The sequence below is a fragment of the Siphateles boraxobius genome, unplaced genomic scaffold (genome assembly GCF_051911475.1).
Source record: "Siphateles boraxobius isolate OS27281-9 unplaced genomic scaffold, OSU_SipBor_1 24, whole genome shotgun sequence".
NCBI lineage: Eukaryota > Metazoa > Chordata > Actinopteri > Cypriniformes > Leuciscidae > Siphateles > Siphateles boraxobius.
Window position 1 is genome coordinate 7,833,702 of NW_027508855.1, and position 16,844 is coordinate 7,850,545.

The 16,844-nt window shown below is 36.7% G+C and overlaps 1 protein-coding gene across 2 annotated transcripts; it reads left to right on the forward strand.

Moving 5' to 3' along the window:
• The first annotated feature begins 391 nt into the window (after nucleotides 1-391).
• tbc1d8b (TBC1 domain family member 8B) lies at nucleotides 392-16,448 on the forward strand. 2 transcript variants are annotated; one of them, XM_077241151.1, is made up of 21 exons: nucleotides 392-745; nucleotides 2,826-2,936; nucleotides 3,019-3,137; nucleotides 3,266-3,488; nucleotides 4,740-4,980; nucleotides 5,064-5,271; nucleotides 5,820-5,987; nucleotides 6,224-6,325; nucleotides 6,832-6,982; nucleotides 7,057-7,271; nucleotides 8,205-8,322; nucleotides 8,537-8,822; nucleotides 9,204-9,330; nucleotides 9,608-9,706; nucleotides 10,361-10,429; nucleotides 10,594-10,834; nucleotides 11,009-11,074; nucleotides 11,878-11,958; nucleotides 12,341-12,382; nucleotides 12,714-12,811; nucleotides 14,138-16,448. In XM_077241151.1, the coding sequence occupies exons 1-21, from the start codon at nucleotides 619-621 to the stop codon at nucleotides 14,702-14,704; spliced, it is 3,459 nt and encodes a 1,152-aa protein (XP_077097266.1). In that variant the 5' UTR covers nucleotides 392-618; the 3' UTR covers nucleotides 14,705-16,448. The 2 variants fall into 2 exon arrangements, with proteins under 2 accessions (XP_077097266.1, XP_077097267.1); XM_077241152.1 differs by lacking the exon at nucleotides 11,878-11,958 and having other exon boundaries at nucleotides 402-745.
• The last annotated feature ends 396 nt before the right edge of the window (nucleotides 16,449-16,844 follow it).

A 16,844-nucleotide genomic window follows, 5' to 3' on the forward strand; every position in this document is an offset into this window, starting at 1 on the left:
ACTTTGTATGACAACGGTCGCTTGAAGATCACACAAGTTGTGTTGTAATCAGTTTGTTTCATAAAATATTGGCAATATTTTATTTAAGTCTTTTTACTCCAATATATAGTTATAGCCAATTATTAGTAAACACACCCTTTGCAAGAATTGCATTTCTTTTTTCTTTTTTTTCAAAAGTACTTACTAAAATAAAAATACAATAAAAATAGTTATCGGGAAAACCGGAATCATTATACTTTCCAATTCCCACCCCTAGTCCTGAAACACACTTCTGCATGGTATAAACTAATGAGTTCAAGGTAAAAACGCTATCGTGACAACTCGTTGTAAACAAATGTTGCTGTCCCTTTAAATAATTTGAGACAAAGTCATGAGGTTGAGCGGGGATTGTGGGAAATGTAGTTGATAGTTTTCAGGGTAGCGCTCTCCTCTGCTCAGCGGGGCAGATGTGGAAAACTACAATCCCACTGGCGCCGGTGTAGCTGTCTTTGGCTCAGTTTCTGTCGACGTGGGAAAAGCGGTCCAAGAGCAAACAACACGCAAATCTATGGGTGTATGCGTTTGAGATGATCCGAGTGTCATGCAAGAGGACGCGTATTTCTGAAAACAAATTCCAGCATGTGGCTCAAACCCGAAGAGGTGCTTCTTAAAAATGCGTTGAAATTATGGGTGACGGAGAAATCCAACGATTACTTCGTGCTGCAACGCAGACGCGGATCCGGAGAGGACAGCGGAGGATTGACAGGTACAGCGACCCCGCGGATATCCGTGTGCAAGCTCTAAACATGAAAGGCTGTAATGCTTTATTAATTGTGCTTAATAAGTATCCAAGTGTGACGTCTTTTTCGGTGTTACACCTTAAATTATACACCTCAAATGATTTTCAAAACTATTGATTTTGTTTTAACCAAAAGTCATTTTGCAACAGGTCAAGGGTTAAGATATGATGGAGTTTTTGTTATTATTTTTTTATTTTTTTGGTTAACAGTGGTCTGATGATGTGCTCTTTTGAGTACTGACGTCACCACTGCGGTAAACTGACCGTGTGCGTAAATGTACTTACAAATGCAACATTCCTTCAGAGTCAGACATTATATGTTTAGAAGCTGAAGGCTAAATAGGTTTAATACGGAGAATAATTTGGTAGATTTGAGTTCATCTCTCCTTTGAGCAGTTTTTGCGTCATGACGTCAGGTTATTTAGGTTTCAGGTAGGATTCAGCGTGTTTACAGTTTACTGAGGTTGTCTTAATAAAGTCCATCTGAAAGAAGGCAGGTGATGTGACCTGGGAATGTCTTACCAGCAAAGGGCAACGAGGCTAATGCAAGTTTTGTCTCATTTTAAGCCAATTTACATTGTTTATTTTAAAGGTGCACTCATAACTTTTTTTGCTAACATAAAAAACGGGTTTACTTTACACACAAACAACTGAACATTTTTTTTAAGAAAAGTTTTTAGAAATTATGTACACTCACATGGAAGCTCTAGTGATATCAGTATACAAATACTTACTACTAAAAATAATTAGAGTTCTTTTTTTACAAATTTTAAAAATGTTTTTTTTTACAATTTATCCACAATTTTAAATTGACAGAGAGTATGTAATAATAAAATAAGATAGATGCAAGAAGGACCACAGCTATACTATTGGAAGTGGTGCTAAAAACTGCAAAAAAAAACTAAAATTTTTTTTTGTCTATTATTATTAACACATAATTTTTTTTATTAATAAAATTATTAATATATTATTAATAAAAGTCATACTGTCGTGGAGTTTCCTCCAGTACAGAGGAACATATGGCCAGAATGGTTGGTGAGCTGATTATAGGTTTTACTCTAATTATTAGTGACTTTTTTTCCGCTTTGGAGTTCATCACCATGGAAACCTTTGCTTCATGACAGCCATAATACAGCAGTTTCTTTCTGAAGCAGTGTGTATAAGCAGTGCAGAGAGGACATATTTGCAGTGACTATCTTAATAATTTGTCCTTGATAACATCCCCAGTAGAGACATTGGAAGAAGTAAATCCATTATAACCTCATATTATTCTATATATTTTATATATCTTTATTTGAATATATTTAAAAATGTAATTTATTCCTGTGATGGCAAAGCTGAATTTTTGCTGCAAAAAGTTAGTGCCATTTAAACCTCATATTATGCTATTGTAAATATCTCTATTTTAAAACATTTTAAAATGTAATTTATTCCTGTGATGGTAAAGCAGAATTTTAAGTCATTAAGTGTCACATGATCCTTCAGAAATCATTCTATAGCTATAATGATAACGATAGTTCAATATTCATTATAGCTATAGAAAGATAGGTTTTTAAAAAATTCTAAATATAAAAGATATTATTGGAATCACTTTCACAAAAACCTTTTCCAGCTGATGAATGATAAAAACATTGACAACCAATGAGAATCCATCCAGCTTTAATGTGCACTAGCATTTAAAGCAGCAGATGACAAAACTGCAGCATGTGCTTATAATAAATACAACAATATTATCCGTGGGTGTGGATAATGCTAATATAATTATCGTTATAGTTATCTTTTGTGGGCATGTCATGGTATGAATGGGCCTTATTACGCTGACTTGGTGCTCAAGAAACATTTCTTTTTATCATTGTTTTAAACAGCTGCTTAACATTTTTGTGGCTTTCTCAATTAAGGTTAAAAAGAACAGCAGTTATTTGAAATGGAAAAACTGACCACATTCAATTGCAATTCAGACTGCAGGTTTTAAGGAATGTTGCCACATTTTAGGCTCAGGGAGATGTTTTTATAATGTTATGTTTGTTTTTTTACATCATTGTTTTAGGCCTGCTGGTTGGAACTTTGGACACAGTTTTTGACTCTACAGCCAAAGTTGCCCCGTTTCGCATTTTACACCAGACGCCTGACTCTCAGGTGTACTGGATCATTGCCTGTGGTGAGGGAGATGCTGCACACAGTGTTAATGTGTATGTGAGGGCTCATTCAGATCCTGATATAATGTGTGTGTGTGTGTACAGGAGCATCTTTAGAGGAGATCTCACAGCACTGGGACTGGCTTCAGCAAAACATCATCAGAACTCTCTCTGTGTTTGACTCTGGTGAAGACATCACCAGTTTTGTCCAGGGAAAGATAAGGGTGAGAGGGTTATTTGGCTCCCATATACCATGTTTTTTCCCCTGTTTTTTTTGTTTGTTGGTATTTTAGATATTAGTCCCAGCATTTGCCCTTGTGTTGACTTAAGTGGTGGTATGTTGTTTGTGTAGGGTCTGATAGCAGAGGAGGGCACATCCGCAGATGACGAGGAAGATCCCGAACGCTTCCGGGAGGCAGTGCTCCGCTTTGAACGTCTGTTTGTTTTGCCACAGAGAGAGAAGCTTGTGACGTATTTCTCTTGCAGCTACTGGAGAGGACGCGTGCCAAACCAGGGCTGGATCTACCTCAGCACCAACTTCCTGTGTTTCTACTCCTATATGCTGGGAAATGAGGGTTAGAAACATGCTGGCCTGCTTACACATAATGCCACAAGCTCTATTACTGTACCATTTTATGGGGGCACGATGTTAAAACATTGTGTGTATTAACAAAGTGTTTTTTAAATCTTTACACCTGGTATTAAGATGCATTTTGGTTGATTGGATCACAAGTGGATGACGCTAAATACAGGTTTAAATGGGGTCTAAAGCGTTTTGGCCTTGTCCACTTTCAACCACTTCCAGAGGTAGTCGAAAACGCAAACGACCAGATTACTTTCATAGTGTGGACACTCATGTGGTCGAATGTGTTCGAACAGCCACAATAGGCCGCCTACTCTCCGCCTACCGACCTAATTATGGGAAGTGTACTAGCCAGACCGGATTTAAACTGTCTGCTGAAGACCCAAGTTTGGTTTGAAGACGAAAATCGTACCAAGCTCAATGTTTTCTCACCATTCTTGATTTCTAACGCGGCACCACCTCACAGAGTTTGCCGTGGTCTTGCCGCTGTCAGAGCAGAAACCAAAGCTCCCGCTCTCCGTATGTTTTCCGTTGTCTCCTTTTGCGTTCATGTGTAAATTGTGCAAGCTTATTATGTCCATTAGATTAAAAGATCTAAAAAAAAGCCCATACATTCACCCACCCATATGTCACATATTACTCCATACAGGGTTCGTACAAGGTGCTTTAATTTGACTTTTGGGTATTTAAGTCCTGGAAAACCCTTGAAAACAGCCATATTTATGAAAAGTGCTTGAATTATTGAAAGACAATATGTGAAATTAGTGTTTAATTTTATTGATAAAACAATCCTTTCACTCAAAATTAACGCTGCTGTCCGTCTGATATAGATATAGAGGCATTTTGCATGGCTATGAGTTTGATATTGCTCATAAATATCCAAGTATTTGATACAGCTTTTATTCTTTAGGTCAATCATATATTCATGGGAGAAATAAAATATGTTTGATTAAGGAAAGCGATATCTTTGTCATAATATCCTTTCTGTGGTTAAAGTTAGCAAAATAGTTTCTTGTGCTGCACTTTATTTGTATAATTTTGTTTTATTGGTTTATTTTTATTAATCTATTTACCTTTTTTTTAATTTAAAGATAATAAAGATATTGTTTGAAAAGTGAGATCTCTGATTGTAGTCCTTGAAAACCAAAAAAGTAGTGCTTGAAAAGCCATATATTGTGGTTTCCTCCTTTTACAGTTGGCATCAGTCAAAATCTTATTCATGGTTTGTGCCTTTCTTGCTTAGTGAAACGAGTGTATCCCTGGGATGAAGTGAGCCGTCTGGAACGTACGTCAAGTGTGATGTTGACAGAGAGCATCCGTGTGCGTGTGCGTGGAGAGGATCATTTTTTTTCGATGCTCCTGAGACTCCAGCAGACGTATCTGATCATGCAGCAGCTGGCCGACTACGCCATTGTGCGGTTCTTCGATAAAGAAACATTTAATGGTGAACATCCACTAGCCAACCCCCTTCACATCACGCAAAGGTGCATTAATTTTATTCCTCTGAATGTTACCTTTGTTTTGTTTTTTTATTGAACAATGTCAGACTCTACTGTTATCTTTGCAGAGCTCTGGAAATACATGCACGGAATCAGTCATTCCGAGCTTTTTTCCGGTTGCCACAGGAGGAAAATCTTTGTGAAGTGTACGAGAGTTTCCTCTGGGTTCCATTCAGCCACGTCAATGCGCTTGGAAAAATATGTGTCTCTGAGAACTATCTGTGCTTTGCAAGCCAGGATGGGTCTCAGTGCCATCTCATAATACCTCTATGGGAGGTGCGTAAACTGCTAATTTTTCTGCAAACTGCTAAGAAATCTGTCATGGTGAAGAAAAAGAAGTATGCTTAATTGTGTTGAATGCACTTGTAATGTACTTCAAATCTTAAAAGTATATTTAAAAAAAAAAGCTGTACTTGCAGATAATATAATTTAAGTAAAAGGCCACGTAACTGTACATTACCCTTAACTTTAATTTATATTTATTAATTTAGTAGATGCTTTTATTCAAATTAACTTACAAATGAGGAATACAAGTGATTCATGTGTATTCATGTATTAAGACTAATGTACACTTTTAGAAAGTGCACTTTGTAATGTCAAATTTTAAGATTAACTTTGATTTTCTTTTAGAGAAGTACACTTATTTTGATATGCTGAACTTCAGTTATGTTAGTCAATATATCAAAATAAGTGTACTGAAGCACATGTAAAGTACTTGATTTTAATTTATGTAGTTTGTTATGATATATTACACTTACATTTTTTGTTTTGTTATCAGTGTGTTTACTTATTTCTGTGTTTATGGCATTAATGTATGCCTGCAGGTGTTTAGAGTGGAGCTGCCAGACCGCAGTAGTCATGCCCTGACAGTGTGTTTGCGTGGCAAGAGAGCTTTGCGTTTTTCTGAGGTTCGGGATTTTGAGAGACTTGCTGCCACCATCCGCAGAAAGTGTGGCACAGCAGGAAGCCCCCAGCATTGTATCAGTAATCCGGTAATTCCTCTACACTACAGCCACTAATATAAAGAAATTATGTGTTACCTTACCATATCTTACCATGATAATACCATTATTATATATATTCTATAGCAATTAAAAATGTCACAGGCAGTTTTAAATTAAAAATATCCCACATTTCATGGCATGATTTTGTAGAAAAAAAGAACTGTACAAATCCCAGAGGATACTTATTGGATGCTAAATTGTATGTGTGTGTCTTTCTCTCCGAGGATGAGGAGGGTGTGATGGTGGGGCAAAGTCAAGCCGTCAGCACTGAAGCTCTCATGAACGTCTTCCATCCACACGATGCCGAAAACCTTGACCCCAAAATGGTAACCTTATTGCAATATTGGTGTAACATTAGTTAAGTAAAGAAGGATTAATGGAATCAAAGCAAGTTGTATACACTAACATTCAAAGTTTTGGGATTAGATTTTTTTTTGTTTTGAAAGAATTTAATATATTTACTTAGTGAGGACACATTAAATTGATCAACAGTGACAGTAAAGACGTTTTCTATTCATTAGGGAATTCTGAAAAAATGTATCATAGATTCCACAAAAATATGAAGCAACACAACTGTTTTTAACATTGATGATAATGGGAAATGTTTCTTGAGCAACAAATCAGCATATAAGAAAAGACTTCTGATGGATCATGTGACAATGAAGATTGGAGCAAATATTCAGCTTTGGCATCACAAGAAATTTTTTATTAAAATAGAAAACAGTCTATTTTTTGATTACTTAAATGCATCCTTTATGAGCATAAAATACTTATTTTTTTAAAATCCTTAAAAAATCTCACAGACCCAAACTTTTAATCCCACTGTTGACAGCTGAAGGAGCGAATGAAAGAGCAGTCGTGGCAGATCCACTTCGCGGAATATGGTCGTGGAACCGGAATGTTTTGCACCAAAAAAACACGTGATCTCATTGTACGAGGAGTTCCAGAGACTCTCAGAGGAGAACTGTGGATGCTCTTCTCAGGTGTGTGTGTGTGTGTGTGTGTGTGCAGTAGGTGTGTCCTGCAGTTTGTACATGTATGTTTGCTTGTTATATAGGTGCAGTGCATGACATGACCTCTCACCCTGGGTACTACGGGCGCCTGCTGGAGGAGTGCATGGGCAGCAGCTCACTCGCATGTGATGAGATTGAGAGAGATCTGCATCGCTCTCTCCCAGAGCACCCAGCATTCCAGAGTGACACAGGAATCTCGGCCCTTCGCCGCGTCCTGACTGCCTATGCTCACCGCAACCCCAAAATCGGCTACTGCCAGGTATACGCACATGTGACTCTTTCATTTACCTTTCTCACATGGTCTCAGCATCAGATGGTACAGTACACAGGACATCTGTGCTTCTTGTGCACAAATCTTTTTTTAAAAGCCTTCTCAAAGCCATCAAGTTGCACTCGGATTGATTGACTACACAATCTCAGAGTGTCATACAGGTTTATAATGGTCTAATCTTTTCATGCCATAGAATATTTTGAAATATTCACTTTTAATGTCAGCTAGATGATCGTGTCGTGTCTAAGTGACCAGTTGTAGCTTCAAAGGGGAGCAGACTTTATGATTGTGTATGTCTGTACACAACGTCCTGCTTTTGCACAGCAATAGAGCATTGTCTGCCAGACTATCACACACACAATTATTCATTACCATGCACATAAACAACAGCACAAAAAGATATTGCACCAATATTTGATATTAAATCAGATATTTAACAAAACAAGAGAAAAATGAGAAACAGCTAAATCTATGGTAATAAACCATGAACTATGGAGCCTCATATAAACATTTTTGTGTGCAAAACAGGAATGACATGGAATATAAATGTTTTGTTAATCTAACACTTTGTCTATGCAAAGTATAATCATGGAAAATATGCAAAGTGAAGTCTATGTATTTGAAAGATATTGGGACTGTTTTTTATTTGTAAGAAGTCAGATTATTAAAATATTTAATTTATATTTATTTATATTAAATTTGTCTATATACAACGACATCACAAACTCTTAAAGGGTCTGTTCACTTGAAATGAAATTCTGTCATTACACACCCTTTTATGTTTTTATTCTCTTTATTCACTGAAAGTCTTGCCTTCCAGTCATTCTATCAATGATTTGAATTCCAGATATTATTTATAACATCCTTTAGCTTTAGAAGATGTATATATTCTCACTCTTGTTTATATGTTGGTCTGTCCAGGCGATGAATATCCTGACATCGGTGTTGTTGCTGTATGCTAAAGAGGAAGAGGCCTTCTGGCTGCTGGTAGCTGTGTGTGAACGAATGCTCCCAGACTACTTCAATCGCAGAATTATTGGTATGTGTGTGAGAGCTGGTTATACACGTCTCATACCCAGAATGTCATTGAATCATCTTAATAAATTTGCAGGATGCCTGCCAAAGGTGTCGTAATTGCCCTCACAACTGAAATTAATAATTATTACTGAGCTTTGTTAAGGTGTGCTCTACAATTAGTAAATGATTATTTTTGATTACAGTATTATTCAAGTCTCCGTGTGTATGTTTTCCAGGTGCCTTGGTGGACCAAGCCGTGTTCGAGGAACTGATCCGTGAGCATCTAACCCAGCTGACCGAACACATGACAGACCTGTCGTTCTTCTCGTCAGTGTCGTTGTCATGGTTCCTGACTCTCTTTATCAGTGTACTGCCAATTGAGAGTGCTGTGAATGTTGTCGATTGCTTCTTTTATGATGGAATCAAAGCCATTCTGCAGCTTGGCCTTGCTGTGCTCGACTACAATATGGATAATCTGCTTTGTTGCCATGACGACGCAGAAGCTGTCACAGTCCTCAACAGGTGATTGGACCGTTGTCATTTTATAATAGCCAAGCATTTGGGTAGCAAGCTGGATTGTTCCTTCTATCAGTTCCTTTTATTTTTGTGGCCTATCTGCCTCTTATGAGCAACATAAGAGGTGAGCATTTTATAGTAGAGGTTGACCACTGTGAAAATCACAAAAATCAATTTGCATGTATGTTTATTATTACCACCACTACTACTAGATGAATCTTTTGTCCATGCTGTGTAATTCATTCAGCCAAGATCAGGATGACCGAACCTACAGAGTTTCTTTGGATGACAAGCTGCTGTTTAATTGTAAACAGCATCTTTGGTTCTTGCAGTGGATTTTTATATTTACAAACTCGATCTGTCTTCATATTTGATTTTATCCTTCAGGTTTTTTGACAGTGTCACAAACAAAGACAGTCCTCTACCAGCTACCGTGCAGCAGGCATCTGCAACAACCAATGACAAATCAATACAAAAGGTTGACATCTGTGATCTCATCAAAGAGGCGTACGAGGTAAATCTGCACACTTTAATACACTGTAGTGAACATTAAAATATGTCTGTACAAAGAAAAAAACATGTTAGGGATGTCTCATTTGTAAGTCACTTTAGATAAAAGCATCTGCTAAATGATTAAATGTAATGTCTTTGTTAATACTTCTTTGACAATTAACACCTGTACTCAGGTTGACAGATTTGATAGTTTTGTGTAAATTTTGTGTTGACGAAATGACTGAAACCCCCCTCTGACAGGCCTGAAACAGAAAGAATAATGAGGCACTTTGTTTCAGAAATATGGAGACATTCGAACAGAGGAAGTGGAAAACATGCGAAAGAAGAACAAGCTTTGTGTCATTCAGACATTAGAGGACACAACGAAACAAAATGTAGTAAGTACAAATGAGTGTGAACCTTATTCCTTTAGTCTCATGTCATATAATATATTACAATATATAAATCTGTAGAATTTTTAAAGATTTAACAAACAAAAATGCATTATAAAGCTACATTCATTACTTTCATGGCAAATTTTATTTTGATCAGTAAGATTTGATGAATCTATTTAGCAAGGATGCATTCAATTGATCAAAAGAGAAAGTAAAAACATTTATAATGTTAAAAAAGATTTGTTTCAAATGAGTGCTCTTTCTATTCTTTGATTTGTGCTCTGTGATTTGTGAGGTATCATGTGACACTGAAGACTGGAGTAATGGCTCCTGACAATTCAGCTTTGACATGGCGGGAATAAATTATATTTTAAGATATATAAAAATAGAAAACAATTATTTTAAATTGTGAAGATATCTCTCGGTATTGCTGTATTGTATTTTTTTTTTTTGATCAAATAAATGGAGCCTTAGTGAGCATAAGAGTCTTTTTTAAAAACATTGAAAAATCTTACAGACCCCAGACTTTGGAATGTGGTGTAATCTGCATAATTTCTTCTTTACACATTGTTTGCATATACAGTGGCAGTAAAGTTTATTGTCCCTGGTAAATTGTTTAATAGTCCATCGTTTTTTGTTTGTTTCATATTACTGCAGTTGCGTGTTGTTGCTCAAGGTGTGAAGTTCAGTGCTGCTCAGCTGGACGAGCTGTACTTGCTTTTTAAGGTGAGTTACACTGTACAAACTGGTGCTTTTCAGTACATAAAGGCCTCAAAATTCGGCTGCTGCCACATGAACTGTGTGTGCTTGTGTGTCTTTTAAATTACATTTGTTGAGTATGTGTGAGTGTGTGCATATGGATATATAGTGTCTATGTTTGTGTGTTGCAGAGGCAGCACTTTGTGAGCTGTTACTGGTCAGTGTGTAGTCCTGCCCTGCAGAACCATGACCCAAGCTTGCCATATCTTGACCAGTATCAGCTGGATCAGTCCCAGTTTAGTAGCCTGTTTAACCTCCTGCTGCCATGGACCTCACATACTCACGCATGCTTGCTGTCAAGATCAGCCTTTCATATTTTGGACGAGAATGGAGATGGACTTGTGAACTTTAAAGAATTCATATGCGGTCTGGGTAAGAGGAGCCTAACTCTGCCCTTTGACCTTTCACCTTTCAGTACATAGCAGCTTGCTTTCCAATCGGTCAGATTCATTCATGTGTGTGTGTGTGTGTGTGTGTGTGTGTGTGTGTGTGTGTGTGTGTGTGTGTGTGTGTGTGTGTGTGTGTGTGTGTGTGTGTGTGTTGTAGATATCTTATACAACCGATCATTCACAGAAAAACTAAAACTTCTCTTCAAACTACACCTTCAACCAGGTAAATTAATTCTCTGATCTCTCCCACTGTGCTATAGTGTTTAGTGAGAACATAATGATATGGTTATGTATGAATATGATTGTGTAATGATTTGTATAATTTTATAGATTAATCTCTGTATATCTGTCCCCTTTAAGAACTTAAGCAATTTTTATGTCTTATACCTCAGTAACCCTTGATTATCTGTATATCTGACCCATGTATAACCCTGTATAATCTGTATGTCTTTCCCCTTTATAACCCTGTATAATCTAGAAGTCTTACCCCTCAATAACCTTTTATAATCTATACAGGGTAATAGTTGGGTCAGATATATAATCTATATGTCATCTAACCCCTCTATAACCCTGTTTAATCTATTTACAGTATCTGACCCCTCTGTAACCCTGAATAATCTGAATATCTAACCTCTCTACATCCCCTCATTATTCTCTTTATTTGTAAACAGTTAGTTAGTTAGTTATTGGAAACTTTTTCATCCAAAGGAACTTAAACAGCTACGGCAACAGTTCTTCTGTTCTTGGAAGGCCATAATAGTGATATTGGAGTAATGGGACCTATGCAATAACCTTTGGATTACTCGCCTGGTTTTGTAACAACGAAGATAACACCACTTTACCTAAATCCCCATCAATCTTGATGTAATTGGGTGCCTTTTTAAAAATATATATATATATGGGCCATTTTTAATAAGTGCAGATTTGTCCATAACTTACAACAGATCATGACAAAAAAATTTACCAGTGCAAAAAAAATAGAAGAATGTGTGTTTCTGCATATATTCATATTTTGTGTTTCTTCAGGGACACAGGACTGTAAGATTTTACCGTCGTCTAGATTTTTTCCTCCAGCTGAAGATCACTCTTTCCCCACTCGTCTTTCTGGTCAGCTTTCACTTCTTTCTGTGGCTCCTTACGCCTTTCTTTTTACTCTTTCTTCTTTCTTCTGGGTGTGTTATAATGTTAGTGATTTATTTTATGTGCTTATGTGTTATTTTCATGTTTGTGTGTTGTGTGTGGTATTTTTTATTTGTGCTTAAGAGGAACTAATCAACTAACATCAAAAAAGTTTAATTTCTAGATTTCTAACATACCAAGTTTTGGTCTTTTACCAAGAAGCAGAAGCTTAAATCCCTGCCCAGCCTAAAAAAAAGCTTATAAAATATATGTCTATATGTATGCATGTATATCTGTTCATTAATGTGTGAGTTCAATGTTCTGTCATCACTGTTTTGTGGTTGTACATTTTCTCCTCTTTTCCTTGTAGACTCGGCAGAGGATGGAGTGATCAGAAAATGTCCAGAGAGAGGTGGAGTATTCATCCCTATCCTATGATCATGTTCTCCACCATCGTATCAAACAATATCATAAAATAAACCATAACAGGGTGGTCAGGGTCACTGTGCAAAAACCAAATGACTGCATTTTTACTTGGCTACTTGCCAAATAAATGGATTGGCATAATATATTGATACAACTTTAAATTATTGGATTATGTGAAAGGAAAGAGATTGGTTGGCAGACAGAAACGTCGAATGAGTTTACTATACAAAAATATTTTACCACAAAATGCTGTGATCGACCAATCAGAATCGAGTATTCCAGGAAACTGTAAAAATCAGATGTATTTTGCCCCTCAGGTCGTGCTAAAGTAGATCTGCAAGAATATCTGAAACAGTGGCAGGAAGACTTGCAGCGGAGAGATGAGAATATTAAAGATCTGCCCAGAATTAATCAGGTACACACACACAAAAATTAAACATGGTCAGAATTTAATGGGTACATAAATACGCAATGTCTTTGTGCAGGAAAAAGTCAATGGTATTAAATGGCATTATCCAGCCATTTAATAATGACTGAACATTATCTGTTGACTTTTTCCTGTGTGATGCTGAGATTTTTCACTTTATGCACTGCTGATCTGTGTACATTAACCAAACGTAGCATCGCTACTAACTGTCCAATGTTTACTTTGTTGTTTTAACATTTTTTGTGAACATCATCTGAAAGCTGAGCGAATAATCAAATATTCTTTCATAAAGTTCTATCTTTCTCATATAGTTTTGAGAAGTTTCGGAAGTCATATTCATTTTATTGAATTGTTTTATTTGGTTCAAGATTTTATTTTATTTGTGTGTGTGTATATATATATATATATGTATATGTGCAGCAAAGCTGCATTTATTTGATCAAATACAGTAAATCAGTAATACTGTGGAAATATGATTACCATTTAAAATAACTTTTATTCTATATAAAAAAGATTAAATGTAATTTATTCCTGTGATGGCAAAGCTATAATTTCAGCAGCGTCATTAATCCAGTCTTCAGTGTCACATGATCCTTCAGAAATCATTCTGATATGCTGATTTGGTGTTTAAGAAACATTTCTTATTGTCATCATTGTTGAAAATTTTGTGCTGCTTAATATTTTTGTGGAAACCGTGATACATTTTTGAAAATATATTTAGAAAGTATGATGAGAATAAATTTTTGTTTACTGTCACTTTTTCCTTTTTCCTTGTAGAATAAATGTATTAATAAAAAAAACTTTGAAAAGGCAGTGTATGTAAATAATAATAATAATAATAATAATATATATTAAAAACTATTAAAAGAATGTAGTGTTACAAAAATACTGTAAGTGTACTATTAAAATAGGAATATATTTTTTGAATTGGAATATGAGTATTTGATCTCTGAAATGAATGTGGGACATCAAGACGGTTTCTCATGCTTATTTGAGTACAGCACCTGGTTTGCTTAGTCCTGATGTTGATTCCACAAATACATTGAGGTGTTTTGACAATTGTGTCAACAGTGTCCATTCTCTACTGACTAACATTGTTCAGTGCGGTTCTATTCCTGTTCTCTGGCATAGTCTGTGAGACTCGCTGTTCTTTGTCCTGAACACACAACTTGTTCTTGCCCTCAAACTTATGTTTAGACTTATCTTATTGAAGTGTAATAGGAATGTTGCCCATTGCTGGAGATATTTGTTGTGGTTAATTTTAAGCCATGTAAATGCAGTTCAAATCAATTAAATAGACGCTATTTGTTCCAGGTGCAGTTTATCCGTTTGACGAAGACCCTGTATGGCGTTTTCCACGGTGATGCGGAGGAGGAGAGTCTGTACCGCGCCGTGGCGCGAGTGACCAGTCTTCTGTTGCGCATGGAGGAGGTGGGGCGGAAGCTACAGCAGAGCAGCCCGCAAAAAACACCCCAGAATACACCCACCAGCATGGCTCAGACAGAGACCTCCCCATCATTGCCCACCAGCCCTGAGGCCGAGACCCTCGTTGAGGGGGAAGGCACCCAGGACCACACTGAGTCTCCGGTCAGACAACATGAAACCGTCCCGTCCTGCTCTGACATTACCCCAAACTCAACTTCGCGACCTTCTACGCCCACCAGCAGTCCCACTGGAACCAGCAGCCCTGCGTTGGACACACCAACAGACATACCCAGCTCACCCTCCACGGTCAGAGATGGGGACTGGAGTTTCTCCTTCGAGCAGATTCTCGCATCTCTCCTGAATGAACCGCCTGTCGTTCGCTTCTTCGAACGGGCTATTGACACAAACGCTCTGATCGCACACGCACGTAAAAACCAGCTTAAAGACGCACACTAAAACACTATTTCAGAGCAATCACAGCAAAACACTGCCCTAAAAGCCATAAGCCCTTCCTCCTCTCTTTCTCTTACTCTGTGCAACCTCCACAGGTCAGTGTTTGTGAAACACTTATATGTCTGTTAAAGAAAGGAAATCGTTTAATTTAAATACAAATGCACATATGCAGGTCAAAGGGACAAAAAAAAGAATTGATGTATAAAATGATTCAGATTATATAGTGTGAGGAAAGAAGTAAAACGGGTATGAGGTTATTTTAATGTCAAATAAATTATTAGTGTTAGATGTTATTCATGTAATATAGAGGATAGGTGATATAATGTAGATGAAGGTATTATGATGTAATATAGAGAACTGAATGAGGAATATATTCTAAATGATACTATAAATGGCACCTGTGATTTGGGATGACGGCATTGGGATGATTTGATTGCCTCCTTTATTTATTTAAGTTACCTCAGAATGTTCCTCTTGCTCTCATTCCCAGCCGGACCTAATTCACGTAAACACAAAAGGTAGGATAATTCTAAGGGATATCAAAGTGCTATGCTGTTGAACTGCTGACAAACTATGTTGTTTGAGAATTCGTTCAAATATCTCAGTCCATTTAACATGTCACCTGACATTTCTTACCCTACTAAAATGCTCTATGAAATGAAATTGTTGTTCTTTTTGTTAAAGCTTTATTAGGAAATCCCAAAAATGGGCCAATCAGGAGGCAGAGTTTAGTCCGCATCATATCCATTGCATAGAAGTTCTGTATTAGGAATCCAGATCATAGTTGTTTAATTCTGATTCACTGAATGTGTTTGTGTCTACAAACCGGAATCTGTGGTTTATGCCTTATTAGTTTTTGATTCAGGTCTTCACAGATACGAATATCACAAGTGCTTCCATTTAACGAAACCTATTTCATCTTTCCTCATATTGATTTGTAAACATTTATCGCAATCATTTATAAGATTTGTTTCCAAATAATGCAAATTTTGTCATAAAACAAGGATATTTTCTGCCATTATTTTACAGATTAAAAAGTCATACAGAACATACTGAAATGCTTTAGCAAGAAAAATTTGTATAACTATTGCGCTGTATATTATATGCAAAGTGAATAAGTAATTTTTCTGTCAGAGTTCATGTAATCAAACCTGTAAGAAACACTAAGTGATGAGTCCACCAATCGTTAGTAAAATATGTTGTATAATGCTTAAAATGGACCAATGAATCTGCTGAATTGTTCTTAATTTTCAGCTTTGTGTAAATGTTGAGAGCTTGTGGTGATGAATGCAAAAAGGGAAGTTGATGTTTTGTGGTTATTCTGTTTAAAGCTATGTCAGGTCTATACCAACTAAACAAGTTTTTTGTTCTATGTTTAATGAAGTAATTATGTTCTTCTAAAGTTAAAAGGCGCCTAAGAGAAGGATGCCATAGGGCATATTTTGTATTTGTTTGGTTGTTTATCTAAGGAAAATGCTGTTTTGTTTTGATTTCTTGCACACAAACCTCCAATTATATAGTCAAACCGCTCTGAACTTTGCAGATGAAGTTGAATTGAAAGTTAAATTATTAGTGTTCCATCCTCTCCTGTCACTTTCTTGCTGTTCATATGTACTGCGGGGTAAAAATGTGGTCGTTTTGATTAGATTTTTTTTCTTTGTCTAAAAGTTGTTTTTTTGTTACAAACTGTTTGTGCCTCATAAACTCTATTCTAAATTTAATGATAAAATAAAATGTATGAAGAAAACTTCTTCCATCTCTATTTCTCTCTAATCTCTAATGTTGTTCTAGGAGCAACCTCGATATTGATCCAGGAACATGCCCTTCATGGGCAGAACGAGTTAAGCCTCCTGGTAATTGAGAACAGTGTAAGCAGGACGTCCACAGTGCTGTCAATAGAGTGATCGATCCCAACTGCAGACATGCAGACAGGCCCCTGCTGTGATCTGCTTTAGCTGCCTTTGATTGGTCACATGAGCCATCTTACATAATTTATGAAGTCCATGTTGGCACAGCTTGACATCATGTCCTATGACCCCTACCACGGTGGCAACACCTGTTATGAGACATGCAAGATTTTCCTAAAAGGGGGAGATTGCAACCCCTATGGGTCATCAGACAGTTTTATAGACAATAGAAATAA